The 21,319-nt window shown below is 35.9% G+C and overlaps 1 protein-coding gene across 3 annotated transcripts in view; it reads left to right on the forward strand.

Moving 5' to 3' along the window:
- Positions 1-21,319, forward strand: part of XPO4 (exportin 4) — an 80,225-nt gene that overhangs the window by 43,685 nt on the left and 15,221 nt on the right. For 2 of the 3 annotated variants that reach the window (XM_075050752.1, XM_075050753.1), the window contains exons 7-15: positions 5,857-5,969; positions 8,409-8,566; positions 8,839-9,013; positions 12,931-13,107; positions 15,301-15,443; positions 15,554-15,699; positions 17,011-17,188; positions 18,934-19,093; positions 20,777-20,946. In XM_075050752.1, coding sequence (XP_074906853.1) covers positions 5,857-5,969; positions 8,409-8,566; positions 8,839-9,013; positions 12,931-13,107; positions 15,301-15,443; positions 15,554-15,699; positions 17,011-17,188; positions 18,934-19,093; positions 20,777-20,946 — 1,420 coding nt within the window. The remainder of the gene's footprint in view (positions 1-5,856; positions 5,970-8,408; positions 8,567-8,838; positions 9,014-12,930; positions 13,108-15,300; positions 15,444-15,553; positions 15,700-17,010; positions 17,189-18,933; positions 19,094-20,776; positions 20,947-21,319) is intronic. The other variant, XM_075050754.1, reaches the window with a different exon arrangement.

A 21,319-nucleotide genomic window follows, 5' to 3' on the forward strand; every position in this document is an offset into this window, starting at 1 on the left:
AGTACTGTCGGAAATGACAATAACATAGGATTCCTATTTTGCACTAAGAACGTATGGTAGTCTGTTGTGGCATGTTGGCTTCTGTAGAGTTTCTTTTTTCAGTGCTGTTACAGCACTGTTAAATATTGTTTACTCAGATAGAACTTGTTTTAACTATCTTTTCTTAAATTAATACTCTGACTAATTAAGGAAGTGCAGGTGATCAGTACTAAGAGGTACAGCCCTCTCCTTTACAAGAGTGCCTTCAAGGATCTCACTCCTAGTACTTTGTAAGTGTCCAAAGTCTCCATTTAAGGGGCTGAATGTTGCTGGGCTTTAAAGCATCTTGACACACATGTATATGTCCTGTGGAGTCAGGATATAATGATAATTTATATTCTCTTACCTCCAGAGATGTTTCTCACTTCTTGACTTTTGGGATTTATCTGTTCTTGGCAGCCACATTCTAATAGTCTTTGGATGAATGTCCTCAAATGAAAAAGTTCTTAAACAGAACATAAGATTTTTATCCAGCTGTCTCCCATCTACAAAAAGGTGTCTATTATAGAACTACTTATCCCTTATTTGTTAACATATGGATTATAGTACGTGAATAAAGAGGAACTTGAACTTCAGTTCTTGTTTGGATTTGGTGCCTCTACTTGCTTGGAGGCAAGCTGACAAATTTTCAAGTGAATGTAGAATAGGGGATTGGATTTAAAATACAGGTTACGTAAATCTAATGGGATGCACTCCACTAATGTGCGTTGTTGCTCTTCATTGAAATTAATGGTCTGATGGCAATCATATGAACTGACTGAAGCTTTTGTCTAATCTGAACGCATGTGGTTTTTTTAAGTGTGTGTGTTCCTTGGCCACACAGTTAAAGGAACAAAGCTCTTCATATCTCTGTTTTGAAAATGTCTTTTAAACTTCAAGCCAGAGTGAGACACCTTTCTGGGAGATGCTGTGAACCATATAGTTCTGCAAACTTTCAAGATTTGAACTCAGTCCAACCCAGATTGGTAGCATCTGTTATGCATATTGGAAGTGCATGAAAAACACACAGAATGCTCCAGAAAACTTGAGGTTTGTTTTGAGGAATGATTCAAGATGGTATTGCTGATGAAATGCACCTCCCATGAGCACGATACTGAACAGGGAGCCACCTAACTGAAAACTTTTTTTAGCAGGTTGAGGTCCCCAGTTTGATATGTTGCAGAGCTACAGAAATGATTGAACCTTTACCAAGGAGCGACAACACAGATTTCTTTCAGCAGCAGGGCTGCTTTCCTTAGGCCTGTGTTTGTTAGCAGCCTGGGATTATCCTGAATTTACTACAGTAGTCTGTCCTTACCTGAAAGATGAAGGGTTGGGGTACTATCCTGGCTATTGTTTGGGATATAAAGAAAAAATCAATGTAACTAGAACAGCTGTATTTAAGAAAAGTAAAATGTAGCTCTCTTTTGCACTATCAGACTTATCACTCTTAGGTGAAAATTGACCCGAGTTTGAAATCCCTGATGTTTAGAAATTATTTCTAGGATACTATGTGTTTTCCTGACAATCCTTTCTAGCAACTGTGTCTTATAAAGTTGGGCAAAACCAAGAAGATGGACAGATCCCCTGAGGTTGGTCACAATTGCACTAAACATGTTTGTGTTGATATTGAACTTTTTAACAATTAGTGTTTCATCATTTGGGTTTTCCTGAATGAATTCTGAAATTAGTTTGCAACGTAAGAGCATCCTAAAAGCATTAATACCAGAAGAGGAAAAGAGACCAGTAGTGACCTTTTTTTATGAAGGGGAACTGATAAAGTATGTAGGTTTCTTCCCCTTCTGCTCTCTTGCCCCGGTGGTTTTAAGCTTCTAGTTTGGCAGTGATTTGTCATCAGCTTCCTAGGTGGCAGCCAGTCTATAGTAGAAAGGTGTGAGACTCTTGAGCTGCATCTGCATTACAGTCACTTCTGCATAGGCGCTGTAAGTGTTAAGTTAGGCTTAAAGTGATTAGCTTGCATACTATTAGCTGTATAGACATAGCAGCAAAATGTAGCAGGAGCTGCAGAATCCACTTGGATGGTCAATGTGAGACTTGTTACTGGCATGGCTACACCACTAGTGGCTCCAGAATTGGCCAGTTTTAAAATTGGCTTGGGACTTCCTACGCCTGTTGCTGTAATCTGAGTCCAATGTCTCCAACACAAAGTTGTTGTTTCATTCTCATGACAGTTAAGAATACTTGTATTTAATAATTAAATATTTAAGCATACATTCCTTCTCCTGAATTCTGGATATGTTTGCTGAGAGTGTAAGTTAAAGATTTGTGAAGCATTTCTCCATAGGGGGCAGCAAGCCTCTGCATCAGTTTTAGACAGTTGCTCCTAGACTCATCCCATGTGCTTGGCTGACTAGCTAGCAAGCTAGAGGAGGTCTTAAAAATCCCAATAAAATCAGTATGTTAGCATTATAACACTGGATGGCAGATTTCCAAGCAGTTACCTTTCTAATGCAGTTTTTTATTTGTAAAATATACGTCTAAGACTGACACAACGCTCTCCAGAAATGTTCCAAACAAAAAGGTGAAGTGACTAAAATAACTTTTAAGAAAGATATTCAGACCTTAGCACTCCAGGAGTTTTCCCTCCATTTCTGAGTTGTTCTTGAGTCCTGTGAAGAAATTTGTGAATGGGGGTCTGGCAGAAGAAATCACAACTTTGATTTTCGAGTTCCTAATTTACTGCTTTGTGGAAGGGCAAGCCTTGCCTCTCTTAGGAAAAAGACCATGGGATCCATTCTTAGATACTGGAATTTGTGGGAAGTCCTGAAGTGAAATGTTATAATCCCTCATGTCTGACTTAGGATATGAAATATTTTGATACTCATCTTCACCCATCGGTCTCTTCCTGTGACAGAGGCAAAGAGTGGGAGGAAAACTACACATTTGTTTATCTTTTTTATTTTCTTTTTTTGATATGTTCCTCCAAGAAGCATATAAAACTTCAAAATTTTTTTTTTTCTAAATTACAATTTTAAAATTACAATTTTATAACTTTAAAAAGATTACTCTTATTTCTCCAGCTCATGAAACAAAACCAAGCATAGAGCTAATGTCTACATATATAAATTTAGGTAAAGATAAAAGAAAATCTGTCTTAAACATTATGATCTTCTCTTCCTTTCTAGGCACTAATTAGTGAGCATATAAGCCTTACCATATATGAAGGCATCTAGTTATAGTCTTACGCTTTTCAGTAGAGCTTGGTATGTATTATTGAATAATCTGTTCCGATTCAAGCAGAAGTTTCTAATCTCTGTAGGAATCGGTGTCCTAAGTCTTGTGAACTGGGTGAAACATTGCCGTACTTCTGGTAGCTGTTTCCTAGCTTGGACTTCTGTGTCATTCAGAGTGAACTCTAATGAGAGTTACCCATTCCTCAGAAGAATTAGCAATGTTACAAACATTTATATTTATACCAGAAGTGGTTTACAATTGTTTTTCATTTAAAAAAGAAACAAAAAAATCCCAAACCCTCCAGGATGTCATAGCAGACTGATCTATGTTTATCATAAGTCTATGTTATAGCTTGAGTGCTTACAAAAAAGTGTGCTAGTTCTGTACTTTTTGTTTCCTCATAAGTATTGAGAAGTAAATTAATTTTTGATGATGAAGACTGCATTTGTCCTGTGTACGTCCATGTAGTACGTAATTTAGTGCCATTTTTTCCAGGTTTGGCATAACTGGACTGCTGCTAATAAGGCTGAACCATAGCACAAACTAGGTTGAGGTATTTCACGGCAGCAAGCTTCTCCACAGCCAACTTACGCTAATGTTTGCGTACATCTAGTACATGATAGAAAATGGGTACAAGATCTCCACGATAGGTGCAGGCATAATTTGTATTGTTCAGTGAACAGATATTTTACCCACAAAACTGCTATTGTCAGATGTGTCATCAGTCTATTAGCATGAGAAACAGTACTAAAAATAACAGGATAGGGCTGTTAAATACTGAGGCTTGTTAAAATAGTGACAGCAAACTAGCCCTTCTTTCATTCCACGTGAAAAGTGTTATGTAGCTGGTCCCCTCTGCAGACTCAACCTAGTGAAGAGCAAATTGATTTTCAGAGATTGATAATGTATCTATGATCATCTTCTGATATTGATGTATTTCCAACCCAATTGTTTATTGGAAAGTTTCAGCAAAGGATACTCTTGTCAATAAACAATTTTCAAATACTTTTTTTCCTAAAACATTCCAAGTGAAAAGGAAGAAAAGCATAGCTTAATTTGCCAGATAAAATTAGTTTTGATTTGTAATATTACTTCTAATAAAGGATGTTTAGATATGATAATTCCATGCCCATATTTCTTTTTTCATCTGGGAGAAGTGAAGCATTTTTGATCACGTAAATTACATCTGTATTTCAGATGGAAGTAAAATAGACAATTCTGTGATTTTTAGTTTTTCCCCATCTGAAATAATGCAGAACCGGCTGTGGTTCAGTACACATTGATAATTTTGAAAACGGTGAAACTGGTTTTGTTTTGCACTAATGTGAAAATCTTATGTGTTATAACATGCTGACAACAGTTCTGGTCACATACCACCAGTGAAGGTCCACTTGGTACTGTGCTGTGGAAGAAGTTGCTTTTTTGGAATGTGGTTCTGCAGAGGGTTGTTAGGAATTTCTGGTTTTGGCAGAACTCAGAAGACAAGTGTAAATAAACTAAAATTGTGCATCCTGCCTTGTGCCACAATTCCTCATATTAGGCTAGATGTTTGCTTTATATATTATTCTCTTAAACAAAACCCATCAAAAGTTAAGGGGTCTGCTTTCTTGAATGATACCATTGTGAAATTTATTTTCTTCTAGACATATAAATACTTTGATACATGTTTTCTACAATATCTGATGACTTAGAGTACAAAAGTTAATGCAGTTCATTACCAATAAGTAAATTACATGCAGCTGAGCATGCTGTTACTTATTCTGATGGTTGGGTTAGAAAGGGATCAGAGAGGATAATGAAGGGTTTAAAAAGGACAAATGAAAACGTAAGTTGCTGAGTTTTAAAGCAGTTTTACTACTACTGGGATTGGGGGGTGTCACAGAAGGAAGCACTTTCAAAAATCTTTGATAAACACTCTTCTGCGTGATCAGACTGACAAAGAATGTAACCTGCTTGTTTAAATGTTTTTGCTCATGTCTCTGTTTTTTCTGTACTAGAGCATTTGCAGAATTTTGTAAATTGTTATGCCAAAACACATGGTAAGAACTGAAATGAGTGCAGCAAAATTGTGGCTTCACAGTGTGCATGTTTTTCATGTGCATCTCATACAAATGTGTTTAATATGACAATGCCTTATGCTTTTGTTCTTCACAGTGTGATTAAAAAATGTAGATTAATGCAAGGCTAACATATCTGCATTCTGTGACACATATTTGGCTATTTAGAAAAATAGGATATAGATTTCAATGAGCTATCTTTAGCTATCATAAGGCCTTTTTAAAAGCTGCCAGGAAAATTTTTTAGAAAATGATTTCCTATTTTGCATAAATTTTAACACCTGTTAATTGCGGTTGCTTTTTTCCCTTCTCGCTGTGTCACATTAGACACCCTGGTTATCAAAGTGATCGTATCACTATGGTATGTCTCATAATTATGATCAAACTGTTATCTAACATTCCTGGAGCATTCTTTTTTTCAATACTTAATACCTTTTATTCCTTGGCCTCATGCATGAATTATGCTGTGTATGTGAAGAGGCTTAAAGTTTGTTTCCATTACATTCTTTCTGAATGGATCCTGTTGTATCTAGGATTTTTTTAAAGCCAAGTAGGAATGTTATTGTTGACCTTGACACCAGATAACTGGGCAGACATTATATAGCTATGTTTGAATCCTCACAAAATGTGATGCTAAAGCCAACAGAATCCTGGCGTGAGACCCTCCTGGACAGCAGAGTTATGGAGCTTTTCTTTACAGTAAGTTTCTTTCTTCAACTTTCATAGTCCAGACCACAGGGAAAGCAGCTCCTTCCTGTTCTAAAACTGTATTGTTGGACTCTTCCTTTTGCATCAGGTAGGACTGATTCTGTTAACTTCACATTGCTTATCAAAGCAAACAGAAGTATTTTTCCTAGGTTACCAAATATATATTTTGCCTATAAATTGCTTTAAATTGATGACCATTAACAAAAGAAAAAAAGTATGTAGTTATCTAAACTTTTAGACATTTAATACTAATGGACATGTACTCATCAAACGAAACCAAGCGTGATGAGCAGTAGTAGAGTATATCTTTCAGATAAGGTGTAACGGCTCACAAAAAAGATCAGATGAATAGTATGTGTTTGCTGATCTTAAAGCATTTGCTCAACCGAACAGCTGAAAATAAGTAATGTAGTTGCAGTTTTCTAGCCAGTTTCAGCGTACAGAATTCAGCATCTCTTCTCAGCACAAAGTAAATCCAAACAAGTTAAAATAGTTTAACTTAGGAGGGATGGGGAAGAGGCAGAGTTGGGAGAGGGGAATGTAATACTTAATTTCTGTAACTTAAAAAGCCCCATGATATTAAAACTGGATAAAACTAGTATTGTTTTCTTTCTGCAACTGTTGGGAGAAGTTTGTAGTTGTTGCTCAGCTAGGAGTTACTGTAGCCACAACATATATTGGCTTATAAATTTGTTTACTATGCTATTTTATCTTATGTTACATCTCTTGCGACCTGAGAATTCAGCATTCTCAAGCTATTTTCATTTTTGCAATAGAGAAATTTTGCAGAGAGAGAGAGAAATAATGTGCTCAAAACTTGGACAAACTTGTTGTTAGACAAAGTAAATGTAACTCTCCAGCACTGCTTGAGAGCTGTCTGATACGTGTTTGGATACGTGTCCTTCCTTTATAGGATTTTTTGATAAATTAATTAGTTTGGTTTCTTTTAATTTTTTATTTATTTTTTTTTACTGCAAGCTTATCTGTTCCAGCAGTTTTGAAAAGGTGAAAAAAAATCACTGGCAGAACTCTTAGCAGCTACACACAATCTGAACAGCTGTCTAGACTATCCAGACAGTTGCTACTGTCAGCTGTGAACCTCCACATGCAAATAACTTTTTGGCTTACATATTAACCCTTCCTCGTTTAATAGTATGTAGTTGTCAGATATCTGTTTCTTTGGTTGGTTTACAATTACTTATTCATGATAAGAATAATGTTTTGAATGACATGCAGCATTGTTTCAATACATTTGCATTTTACTTAACAGTAAACAAAACTCGCCTGCATTTGATTATTTTTGAATGAATGCTAGCCAGGGCAGTACGCTGTCAGTTTTGGTTTTAGATTCCTGATTTGCAATGGTTGAGGCTTGTAGTATTAGTTTGCTATTTGAAGTAATGTAAGTGAATGGTAGTAATTTATATTCATTTATCTGATCTGAGAAATTTTAATAACCTTGCAAAAGTTGGCAGGACTGCCATGTTAAAGAGAGATCCTTCAGTTCTAATCTCAGCCCAGTGTGGGGTGTGTATTAGGAGGGGTATTTCTGTTGCAGGGTTTGTTTCCCCTGCTAGTTTGATCCTTTGGAGATTAACTGTGCAGCTAATCCAACCAGGTATGAGTTGGGTGAAGTTGCAACTATAACACCACAGAGAAATAGTGTTTTAACTGTACTTTTATGTATAATATTGCTGAAATAATTTAACTAGATTTGCTTCTGGGTGAAAAAGCTACCCTATATTTATTCAGTAAACGTTATGTGAAAAAGTAGGCATAAGCCTAAGAAAATTCTTTAAATCCATACTTGACAATTAACATAAGTATGTGAGAATATGATTACTGAAATATTAAGATTTGAATCTAGAAAGTCTCACCAGCAGAAGTAATGACGTAACAGTTCGCAGAAATGTGGGAAGATTACTGTTGGCCTTGTATAATGTAAGGGTGTTGCCAAGGAAGTGATGCATTCATTTTTGTATATGTCTTCAGTGTTTACCTCTGCTAAAGGAGCATCTGTATAATCTTGATTGAACTTGTTGACTAACTTTAGCAAGACTCCGTAGCCTAGGCATAGTTAGCATAATAGAGATGACTGTCATTATTGCTGTTTTTAGAAGGAGCAGTATGTCTGACTGGCTGGCATCTGTTTCTCCCTTTAAGATATAACATTCAGTAGACAGTTCAATTTTCAATATGTAGGTGAGACTTAGTTTCAGTGATTTAATTCAAGGCTTGTGGTTTTGTTAGCTGAGTCATGATCTTGACATTTACTATCATTTAGAGAGTTGTAGAAACCATTGTAGTTTGGACTGAATGGAAGTTATAGTAAGCTTTTTTTGGTGTGTGCTCTTTTGGATTGAGAGCCATGTGACTGTTGTAAGAACACCCTATTTTCCGTGTATTATTAACTATCTCGCTTCCTGAAAGGTACATCGAAAAATCAGAGAAGATACAGATATGGCCCAAGATTCATTACAGTGTCTGGCACAGCTGGCGTCTTTACATGGGCCAGTCTTTCCTGATGAAGGTTCACAAGTTGATTACCTGGCACACTTCATTGAGGGATTACTGAATACTATCAATGGGTATGTATGCCTGCTCTCTAAATTTAGATGGCATCTTTTAATCTTTAGTTTGGAGTGTAGTGTATCTGTGCGGAGAGCTTGTATGGCTGGCTTATTTCTGGGTATAATTTGTGTTTACTGTTAGATTACTGAAATTAAGAGAAGGCAGTTTAAAGTAGGTGGTGCTTAAGTAATATGAAATAGAGTTATTGACTGAAAATGTATCAACAAAATCAATTCACTTTTAGCATTTTTCTTAATGGCAAAAACCTAACTGCTATTTCTATCTATAGAATTGAAATAGAAGACTCTGAAGCAGTAGGAATTTCCAGTATTATCAGCAACCTGATAACCGTATTTCCTCGCAATATTTTAACTGCCATTCCAAATGAACTTTTCTCCTCATTTGTTAACTGCCTTGCACACCTCACTTGTTCTTTTGGAAGAAGTGCTGCCTTGGAGGAAGTGGTAAGTATCCGCTCTCAAATAGTAGGTAGTCTTTTTTTTCTTTTTCTGTATTTGTGATAAGCATAATTGACATGAGAATTTGGCTGTTTTATTAATAACTTGTGAATTCAGTAGTTCTAGATATTTCTGAAATCGCATCTGAGAGGATTTTCTTTTTGTTCCAAACAACATACTGAATATAATTACACACTGTGTGCATCTTTCAGACTTTGTTTTGATTTAAAGCACTTGTCTCATTTTCATTTTAAAAAGAGTGGATTCACTTAAAAATATTAAAGTCTTTAAATATTGCTGACTTGCTCTTGTAGGACTTCTCTGAGAACTGTTGTAGATAATGAACAAGCTACAGTCCTGAAAGCTTAAAATGACTACATGAACATATGGACAGACCGAAACTTAACTGCTGTCAAAAGTTCCAAGTCAGGAACTTCTGTTTCAAGTGAATGTAGCTGTTAAGATCTGTTGTTAACCCCATACTTCTAAGCTGTTCAAATCATCCCTTCATTGCTGACACAGTTCAAATGGTAATTCTGTGTACAAAACTAGCACAGGAATTCAGAGGATTTTTTTTTCTGTTTACTTCTTTCAAACTTTGGTTGTAACATTAAAGAGCAGTTGGGATAGTCTTAAGTCTTCTGCTTCTAAAAATTGCATTAAAAATAAAAACTTAAGGAGACCTAGTTTTAAGGAAAAAAGCCCGTAAGAAATTAAGGTGAATAATCTTGCACTTGAGCTATTTATGTGCAGTAGCTATTGATTTAAAATGAGACTATCAAGATATTAGCCAGTATCATTAAAAAGTATGAATTTTTACCAGTTTTGCTATATTGACTGGGCTTAATTACCTGAGTTTGAAAATAATTATAGAAGTATTTAGTTATAAAGTTGATGGATGTGTTTCTTTACCAGACATCACAGGTGTGTTAATTAGCATTCATTGCAGGGCATTAGATCATGTCTTTGCTGCAAGGTTAAAATATATTATATTTGGCCCAGTGCTCACTTCAACTTTCAGGTGTGTTCATGTCATAATCAAAAAATTGGTGGTTAAATTTAGAATCTAAAATACAGCTACTTTCCAAATCTTATTGGTCAAAACTTGCCCTGCTTTTGAGATGTTCTAGTAGAACATTGAATGTATGTTCTGGTGCTCACCAACACGTTTAGGAATGCTCCTGAAGCCTTTATGGAAAAGATTCAGCAAAACCGTAGGCACCTATCATTTAAATTAAAGAGACTAAGGGGATGTTGTTTCCTCAGTTAGCTGCTTGTTACTTGAGAGCTAGAATTTGCAATCATGTTTAATGAAAACAGCGCTCAATGTAATGCCATTCAAAACACTTCATCTCTCAGCAAAAGCTTATAGTAGCTTGTACCACCATCTGGTACAAAGTTTGTTTTGGAAATGACTGGCCAGTTATGCCTAGTAAACTGTGGCTGACTACGCTTATATAATCCCATAGTTTTTGCTGAAGAAAATCTTTTCATTATTAAACTTAAATGTTCTCAGATTCAGTAACATCAGAAAGAGAGAATGCAAGATTTTTTTGTTTTAAGAGAGAATTTTCTCACTGTCCTTGAATCTTTAACCATTCTGTGGAAGGAGAAACATTACACTTTCACCCCTTCCATTCTGTCATAGGTCTTACAGATATCTCAACTTCATGCTGTTCCTCTGATTTCAAGAACGATATGGAATTCTGTGGTGATGGGCCTTAAAACAAATAGTTCTTATACCTTAACAGTGTGTCAACAATAAGGCATGCTACCAAGGCTTTTAAGTTATTGCTGACTTAATCCAGATGGTCTAATGATACTGTGTGCTGCGCCTGTAGGAATACTACTTTGCATCCCTGAAAACAGTCTCTTGGCTTAGGAATGTCCCAGCCATGATTAATGTGTTCCCTGAGCTTCTTGCTTAGACCGCTTGTAGCGACACCTTCTGCAAGCTCATGTGCTGTCTGTAATTAGGAGCTTTTGATAGATGAAATACTGTGTGCATTGGGCTCAGTAGAGTCCTCAGATAATATTCCTGGAACTTTTCAGAAATCTGAAGTGCAGCAGAATGCAGGCAGGTATACTCCTTAAGCTTTGCTGGTCAGAAGAGCTGTTTTCCCCATATTTCTGCCACTTCATGTGTCAGCAGAATGCCTCGTGAACATTCCAGAAACCCCGTTAGGAACAAGGCATCTGCTTAGCTGAAGACCTGCCAGGGGAACTGTCGAAATTGGGAGGTCCTGAACCATAATATGCAAACCATGTCAAATCAGCTCTGATTTTCAGCCAAGGGGGAAAACCCCACAATCCAACATCATGTTCAGGTGCTGTTTTACATTAACCTGCCTGCTGGGTTGCAGAGATTGACTGAAGGAAGTTGAAACATTTTCCTGAACGGCTACACTGGTGGAGGGCAGCAAGCTTCAGTAATGCTGGGGGTTAGTTTATGGTGCAAGTGGGACCAGTAGTCTCTTCCTTTAATAGCACTGGGTCTGAGAGAAGATGCTTGTCCACAGCTATGCTTCACCTTGCTCAACACTCAGTGCTTATGCAGAAGTAGAAATCAAATAGTGCATCTGAATTACTGAAGAGTATGAACAGGATGTTGGATGAAAAGTCAAGTAGAAAGTATATCAAGTGGTCATCTTCAGCTTTTGTTTTCACACTTGCATCAGTGTGTCCTTTATTTTAACTTCTGTAAATGTGACCACTTTGCAGTTATAAAATGATGCTGTGAAGCTATCTTGAAATGCTTCCAATGTGATATCAGTTTTCCCTCTTAATCAGTCACCCAGCCAATGTTTTCTTTTCCTTGCCTGTTCATTCAGCCATGTTTGTAACTTCACTGAAAGTCAGGAATTCTTCTGTCTGGAGCATGATTAAGGCCTTAATAGCTCTTTCATCAAGGAATCATTTTACAAAGCTCTGCTATCTCAAAGTAACTTTTGTGAGCAATCCTGTTGGTTAAATCTTGAGGAGCTTTCTTAGAGGAAAGAAATGTCCTGCTTTAGCAGCATGTTTATCCGTACTGTCACACTTAGGTTATTTGAAGTTGGGTGTATTTACTAAAATTCAATTTTTGCATCAAATGAAAAAGTTGATAGATACATTAAAAATACTTTTAAAAAGAAATGGCCTTTCTGCTATTTGGGTTCTTTAGTTTGCCTGTAACCCAGGACTTTGTTTTTCACATACGTTATTTCCTTTTGCAACTTATGTACTACGTAGAAATACATATGAATAACTAAAACCATGAAGCATCAGTTAAAATGCACTAGGCAATTGGAGGTGCAGGCTTATTCTGTGGAATTCTGCTTTTTTTTGTTTGCTCATACAATGAGAAGTTGTGTATCATCATCAAAACTGGCTACCTATAGTAAGGTTTCTTGAACACATGCAATCTTACAGTGATTTCCTCTGGAAAAGCAAATCATAATCTTTTCTCTCTCTTTATTTCAGAAGTAGTGGAATACATACAAATCTATATGCACATGTTCTGTATTTGTCTATTTAATTAAAAAGGAATGGCTCAATTCTTTGTTGTTACTAATAAGAGCCAAGATGCTTGGCATTTCTGGGGTAAAAGCTCAGTAGCTCCTGTATTTAGGTAATTACCTGCGAAAGGCTTAATTTAAGACTGTTTTAGTTTTGAACATCAGATGAATAGAAATAGCGAAACACTTTGACAGTTTTTTAAAGCCTAGCAAGTATGAAAGCTGCATTGACCTTTTTGATGTGTTGCTTCAGTTTATTCTGATATTTTCTTGGCTATCCTTAGATGGGTTTTGTGACTGATTTTTTTTTTGTTGTTGTTGTTTTGTTTCAACATTAGAAGAACATCTGTAATATTCATTATTATTTAAGTATGTCCCTCTGGTTTAGTTTAGAAATAAGATTTGTGTTTCTTTCATCTCTTACAGCTTGACAAAGATGACATGGTATATATGGAAGCATATGATAAGTTGCTGGAATCTTGGCTTACTTTGGTACAAGATGACAAACATTTCCATAAAGGTTTCTTTACCCAACATGCTGTTCAGGTCTTTAATTCCTACATTCAGTGCCATCTAGCTGCTCCTGATGGTACAAGGAATTTGGTAAGCCCTCATTCTAGTAGTTCTTCGTGATGCTATATAGTAACTAGCTCATGTCTTTTGGTGTGTACTATATTATGTAGCTTAAGGGAGCTAATATACAACTACAATTTGTGACTTTGGAAATGAGAAATTTGCTGAATTTGTTACTCAGTGGTCATTTTCCAGTCTGTTTCTCTTGTTCCGAAGAGGAAATAAAGGAATACGAATTTGGAAATCATGTTAAAAAAAAAAAATAGAAAAAAGTAAACCTGTTACTCAAATCAACATGCATCTCGCTGTTCTTCCTGCAGATGCAATGACTAAACTTTTGACCATCCTTCTCTGGACTAGGGTGCTAGTTAAAATCCCCAATGAAATTTGAAGCCTTTTATATAGTTGTTACCTCCCATACATTATCTTCAAAGTATACTTTTGAAGTATAATTGACATGCATAAGTATCTGAAAAAAAGTAGAATGACTATGCTTGGATGAAAAAAAACTTGCAATATTATGTGGTTCTTTTGGATAAAATGAATTCCCAGTTGAACTTCTGTGGTGGCTGTTCTAGAGAAAACCTAAAAGTACCTCAAGTATCTCTTGAACCATTGAGAAAAGGCAGATTAGTCTGCCAGTAGTCTGGATCTTACTAACATAGATTCCCATACAGAAAATTGAATGTAGATGTTGGATGAATTAATTATTGCATAGATTCAATTCAATAACTGTATAAAATCTCTCTTTAATTTGATGCTGTGCAAAAAGCTCAGAGATACCTCATTCTGAAAAGCAACATACAAAACTTAATTCTGCTATCTCAATATGTAACAGATGGTAATAGCAGTGCTAAAACAGAGAGAGATATTTCACAAGAGAACTTTGAATTCATATCAGGCGGTCTTGACATAACTTGTATACACAGGTTAATTCATGTCATTCTGTGAGATAAGTCATTTATCCCATGGGTAACCTTTTAAAAGCCACAGCTGGCATTTTAGAATGCTTCTTGTTCAATATCAAAGCAGTAACAGGAACTTTTAGTCTCTGCTTTGAGAGCAGAGGCTCACCCTTCAGTAAACAGCTGCAACTTTGAAGTTGCCAAAAGAGAATGATTTGCTGGGTTACATAAAGAAAAGATGGGTTAAAAGCACTTTGGATAAGGAATTGTGTGTGGATTCAGTATTCCAGAGCCTTTATAGAAAGAAAACCAGACAGATAGCTTTCTCTGTCACTTGTATTTTACTTTCAGTTGTGTAAATTTTGTGATTCTTTAAGAGGTTTTTAAAAACTTTTTTAACATCAATACTTAGTTTCTACATATCATGGTTCATCTCTTCAAGGAATATGGTCTGATGATTATTTAAGTAGTTTTATAATGCAGCCAAGATAAGCTTTGGGAACTCAAACAGTGCAACTTCTGTATCAGCAAGAAATAAAATTTGAGATGATGATGATTATTACTGTTACTTCTGTTTTCCTTAGGTTATAGCATTTACTTTTTAAAGCTTTTTCCCCTCAAACAATGAGTTACCAAAAATCTTTAATGAAAGAGATTATTTTCATTTCATCATGAAAAATACTACCTATTATTTGATTTATGTAAGATCTCAGACAACTAAGAACAATATCTTTGACTAATGAATAGGGGAAAGCATGGAAGTTCCTGTATTTAAAATGGTTCTTGGTCTGCTGTAAATGTGTTTTGAAATGCAAATGTACTTCAGCAATTTTCTGCCCACTGAGTTTGCTGAGCAACTCTGTGAGCCAGTCATTCAGTACCTTATTATCATACTTCTAGTAGTCAGTGCTCAACAGAACTGATTTATATACCCTGTGGTGTAAAGAAGCTGTTTTGCTGTTGTCCAGCCTGTGCTTGTCCTATTAATAACAACTAGCAATTTTCATAACTCATCCTTGACTCTTTTCAAAACCAGTGAATCTTTTGACTTGAGAGCACTACTGGAAACAGTAGCAAATACACAATTAACTGAATGTGGCATTTTGCTAATGATTTTGTGAAAGCTGATTTGAAAACAACATGAAGCCATCTTTACTTCTCTGTTTAACTCTTCTGTGTCTAATTCAGTACAAGTCTGTTGTTCATCCATGCAAAACACCTTAAAAAAGCCAAAGTAACGTAGAAAATTGCAGTGATGATAAAATTTAACAAGTATAACACTAACTGGTTGTTTCTAATTTTGTTGAAATAACCAAAGACTGCTAATGGTGTGGCCTCTCGGGAAGAAGAAGAAATAAGTGAACTGCAAGAAGATGACAGAGACCAGTTCTGTGACCAGTTGGCCAGCGTAGGCATGCTGGGGAGAATTGCTGCAGAACACTGTATACCTCTTCTTACAAGGTACAAAAAAGTCATGAATGCAAATCAATAAAGCCATCACATATGAAAAGCCTGACTTTACTAAAACAATTTAAAAACACTGAAGTTATTTTATTGTTATTTGTCCACAGTTTATTAGAAGACCGAGTGACAAGGCTCCATGGTCAGTTGCAAAGACATCAGCAGCAGTTACTTGCCTCACCAGCATCAGGCTCAATTGACAATAAAGTGCTTGATGATCTGTATGAGGATATTCATTGGCTTATTTTAGTCACAGGTTAGTGAGCAGCTTTAAATAGTACTTACTCTGGTATTCTTATAGCAGCTGGAACACATCAGGAAAAAAAAAAATCCCAGTATATCAACTACTCTTAACTGACTATAAATTTTATCCCTTAAGATGCTTTCATCTTACATATGCCACTTGCAAAGTCTTTTTTTTTACTTTCATCTGCCTTGAGTAACATGAACATTATCTTTAAAAGATTGATGAAATCTTTACATGAGGTAGTGTCCTTTGGAAATTCCTGCAACTAATTCTGTTACAGATTTTTGAGATGTTATCAGTCAACCTAGTCAAGAAATTAGTCTGTTCATGATACCAGTTGTATTGTCTGAGGGCACATGACTTTATAAGGGAATTGGCATAAGATCAGGGTAGTGGTGGTGGCAAAGAATCAAGTAAGTTCCAGAAGCTCTCAGTGCTGATGATCTATGTCCTGGCATTTTGTTATGTTTCAGGGAACTTGAATTTAGAGCATTTTTGGTCTTGATTTTTAGATGGAACTATCTTATATTTGTTTGCAAAACATAACTGAGACAGTGTGTGTACTTTGTTAGGAGAAATGTATACTTAATGAAATATTTTGTAGGATCTTTTTTAATATCTGATGGTTTAGTTGCTCTCAGATGTTGACATGAATGTGTTTATAATATTTTTGTATTACTGTGGGATGGAGTTTGTATTTGTAGCGCACAGATGCTTATGAGATCAGACATTGAAAACTACAACTAAAGCTGGAATTAATATTAATTATCTGGACACCAGAGTATTGTATAAAAACCTATGCTTCACCTGATTTGCGGTTGCTATGCAAGGAGAACTTTATTATAGCACATGTACTTGGTGTGTGAAAGCCTCTAACAGATTTGAAGTGTTAGCAGAATGGAAGTCCCAAATGAGATGGACTTGGTGGGAAAGCTGTAAAATCAAGGCTTTTTTTATCACATAACAGAAGAAGAAAAATTGACAACAAAATGTTGGTTTAGGGTTTTTTGCCCCCCCCTCAATAACTGAATTGATTGTAGTACTTTTATATGAAGTAAAGCTTATCTCTTTCTTTGTTTTTTAATTTGGTGGTTTCTTTTCCAGTCTTGGTTTCTTGTCACTTTAGGTTCTTCTCTACTGAATGGCTTTAAGGATTCTAAAGTTAACTTATACATATTTAAACAGTGTTAGACAGGGTTTGTACAAACATTTGATTCTGGTGTGATATCTGTAGTTTTAAGCCAGTGGATTCTCTAATCAAAAAGCCATAAGTTAACCTAGGGTAGAACATTGTGATCACTCTTTCTTTTTTAATGTAAGGCTACCTCTTGGCTAATGATACTCAGGGAGAGACTCCGCTAATACCTCCAGAAGTAATGGAATATTCCATTAAACATTCAGCTGAGGTTGACATCAATACAACACTTCAGATCCTGGGATCTCCAGGAGAAAAGGCCTCCTCCATCCCAGGGTACAACAGAACTGATTCTGTAATTAGGTAAGGATGCATCTCGTGCTATTAAGTACATTAAATGTTTTTTCAGAGAGAAAAAAAAAAAGTGAGAATGTGAGTGGACTTCTGTGAATTTGAAAAGTAAAAAAGCAATATGTAAACATTGAACGTTGGAAAAGAAATGTCTCTTTTAACTAGTGCTAAAGTAAGGGCAAATAATTTGTAAGAATGGTTTTATAACAGATGTATTAAGGCAATGCTGTAAAAGATTAAGAAGATAGAAAAGATGAAGTGATTTTTTTTATTTTTTCTTAGGCAGGGTAAATACAGATAATATTTCAAGTCAAGGTGATCCAGGGGAGGACTGAGAAGAAAAATGAGAGTAAGGCTTCAAAACAGATAAAACCGTGTCAAGATGGGAAGGCTGAAATGACTAGATTGACCTAATAGTCTTAATGGAAGACAAGAGCCAAAGTGTTGGAAATAAACAGAAATTTTTTATATCTACTGAAAACCCATCTTTGATCTATTTGTTACAGAAAATCCTTAAAATTACTTAAATTACTAGAAAGTTGGTAGATCAAAATCTTTGGGTAATATACTGTATACTCAGTAATTCATTCAGCACGTGTACAGCTTAAGCAAATGCTTTCCAGAGCATCAGTGAGCATGTCTACTTTGAACATGAGTTACTGCCCAAGCTTGACAGTAGCAGCAAAATTGGTCCTCTATGCGGGAGGAATTGTTGTCACTTACGTACATATATCACTATTGGCCTATAAAAGGAGAAGAGGGGGCTTCCATTCTCTTCCAAGAAGGCTGATGCCCACAAAGGACTTCTCAGTTTGAATACTCACATTTCAGAAGATTGCATTCCACTTTTAATTGACATGGAAGATGCTTCACCCAAGATTAGTTGTTGTGTATATAACATTTTCTTCTGGAGGAGGCTAGGAAAAAGTGGATCTTCATTAGCTATGATGTGCCTAATGTTTTAGAAGCTTGAATACTGCCTACTGATACTATTTGCAGCTGCAAGAAGTGACCACCAAACAGGATTTCTTGATGCAGTGTCTCAGTGGTGATGGGAATAAAATCAGACCTAAATAAGGAGGGATTTGAGGCTCTCTGGTAATAGCTCTGAAATGTCTTCAAGAAATAGACCTCCATCAGCTCCTGAATTACTTGTGCACTATTGCATTCTTACTAAATTTAATTGATATACTAGAAAAGCTAATATTTAATGTAGCTTTATGGACTGATTGTATTGATAAAATCACCTGGTGACCTGCTGTTTCAGACTGTTTCTCTACAGTAAAGAAAAAGAGAGAAATAACTGGTCATTTCTGTATTTGTTCTTTCGTATGCATCACACTGCAAAAGCTGCACAATTAGGACCCACTTGGGCACTAAGCTTGATGGTGCAAGGAAGGGAGAATCAGTTCTTGAAAAAAGCTTTTCAACTACTCCAAGTAGTAGTCCATTTGTTTTCATTCCCTCGATGTCAGAATGCTTGTGAGGATTCTTTGTTTCAGTAATTTTGATGTCAAAGATAAGCACCTTGTATTTTAATGCACATTCTGACTTTTTGGAGGATATTTACTGCTCTATCCTGTCTCTGTTGCATTTAAAGAAACAATAACTTCAGGTGCTTTTTCCTTCATTAGAGTTGAACTACTTTGTGTTATCCTGTTCCTTCTGTAATATTTCATGAAAATGAAAGTGTTTGGTAGTCGCATTGCTTCTCCAAAAACCACTCTCAGCATTCTCATTGTATTTTAAATCTGCAGGTTGTTATCTGCTATTTTAAGAGTGTCAGAAGTAGAATCTAGAGCAATAAGGGCAAATCTCACGCACCTCCTGAGCCCCCAGATGGGCAAAGATATTGTATGGTTCCTCAAGCGCTGGGCAAAGACTTACCTCCTAGTAGATGAAAAGCTGTATGATCAGGTAAGGGTATAACTTTTATGAATTAATTGGTGAGTATTAGCAATAATATTATCCTGTGAATGCAGATGTCATTGTAGGTATTTTAAAGTGCAATGATAAAGCATTTTTAATATTAAATGGGTTGTGGTTTATTTTTGGAATTTGTTTGAAAGTTGATGTTTCCTTCAGTTTTTTAATTAGAAATATAAGTTGTTAGGGGACCCTTCTTGCACATTTTGGTGCAAATGTGATTTTTTTTTTTTTTTTTTTTTTTTTTGTAGCCATTGCCATAGCAGAATAGCATACTGCGCTCTCAGGCTTCATAGTGGGTGAAGCTCACTGACTACAGCAATTCTATAAGCTACTTCTCACTATCCATCAGATCTTACAGTTCATGTGTAATACATTGGTTGCCCTTGATGGATGATTTAGTGAGTAACCTGGTCATGATTCTGAATTAGATATTTAACACCATCACAAGATGGCAAATGTCATGCTACTTTCTCTCCTCTCCCCGTTCTCATATGTTCTCATTGTATATATCATGATTTCAACAGCGCATTCTTTGTAAAGGGCAACTTCTTACTGTGTTTGGACAGCACTAATCATGATTATACCTTGATCCTGATTTTGCTTATCAAACTAACTGTAATCCAGCTAGCTGATGGAGGCCACTCATCCTGGGGAGGTTCTATTGGCTCTAACTTTTGAGAAGGAAGCCTCCTCCTCCTCCCCTTTATTTCAACTGTTGAAGCAACTAAGAATACTAACCCTTCAGGAGGGCCCTCCTTAACAAAAATAGGTATACCATAGACTTGTAAATATTTGGAATCATATTATTCAGCTTGTACTTACAGCAGAGCTAAGAATTTGTAAAGGTACCAGTTGGGGAAGAATTGGAGAGCATGTAAGGAGGGATCCAGATAAGAAATGTTCACAATGTGGATAAACAAAATATAGTATATAGGAAAATGCACACATTTAGTTTGTGTTGACATGTGAAAGTGAAACCTCTATTTAAACCTTACGCTCAGTCATGTATATATCATGAATTTTAAGGTTAGAAAAGTTAGTGGTGTGCTGACAGGAAGCCCCTGCACAATTATTACAAAATCCTTGGATTTCACTCTTGAGAAACTTTTTTTAAAGATAGGAGAACAGGCAGTTTCAAGGAAGCATATTTTAATGTGCCAGGACCAGAATCTGACATCTTTCCTAAAAGATGTATAAATTGAAGGAACAATCTGCAGAAAGCAGATGCAGAAAAATTGTGATGAAAATAAGTTTTTACAAGATTCGATCTAGATCAACAGCTAGGTTTATTTCTAATAATTTTTATCTTGTCACTGAATTTTGAGGAATTTCATCATAAATTCAGAGAAACACTTTCGGGAGATGATTTTGGGATCTTTTAATTTTTAAAGGTTTTGAACTTTCACTGGTGTCAAAAGCTAGGCATACTCAAACCTGATTTTGTAATGAGCATGAAACTTTCTTTGTTTTAGGTGTTGTGCTTAAAATTGCAAGATAAATTTGGCAAAGATTTTTCTATTACAGGTATTCTTTGCCTTTGTCTGTGTAACATTTGTGTATTTTAAGTAGGGAAGAAGTGACAGCCTGAAAAGAATTTGCTGACAATGATTACCATACACTTTGGGGTTCTGGCTTCTGTAAAACTCACTCATTTTAATGCTTTTCTTATAGATAAGTCTGCCATTTAGTACAGCATTTGGTGCTGATACAGAGGGTTCCCAGTGGATTGTGGGTTACCTTTTAGAAAAAGTGATCAGTAACCTGGCAGTGTGGAGTTCAGAGCAGGACCTTGCAAATGATACTGTACAACTGCTAGTAACATTAGTGGAAAGGAGAGAGCGGTAAGTTGCTATACCTCTGGAAGTCAAAAAATTCCTTTTGCTTCCTTTAAATTTTTTTGGCCAAAGTAATCCAGATATAGGACACTTCATATTTGTGTCTCCTGTAAGTCAAATTACTTTATTTAGTAACATACTATAAATGAAAAAAAAAAAAGTTGTCTGACAAAGTAAGGAGTGAGACCTATATTTGACAAAACATAACTTAATTTTTATTGTTTAGAAGTGCACTCTCCTTCTCTTACCCTTGTGCCTCACTCTTAAACAGTGAGAAAGGAAAACTCTGCTGGTCTCCACTCTTACTACAAGGATTTTTGTGGTGTTTACTTTTGTTGAACAAGTTCTTCTGGATTAAGTGTTCAGATACTGGTTAAGC

The sequence above is a fragment of the Buteo buteo genome, chromosome 18 (genome assembly GCF_964188355.1).
Source record: "Buteo buteo chromosome 18, bButBut1.hap1.1, whole genome shotgun sequence".
Classification (NCBI taxonomy): domain Eukaryota; kingdom Metazoa; phylum Chordata; class Aves; order Accipitriformes; family Accipitridae; genus Buteo; species Buteo buteo.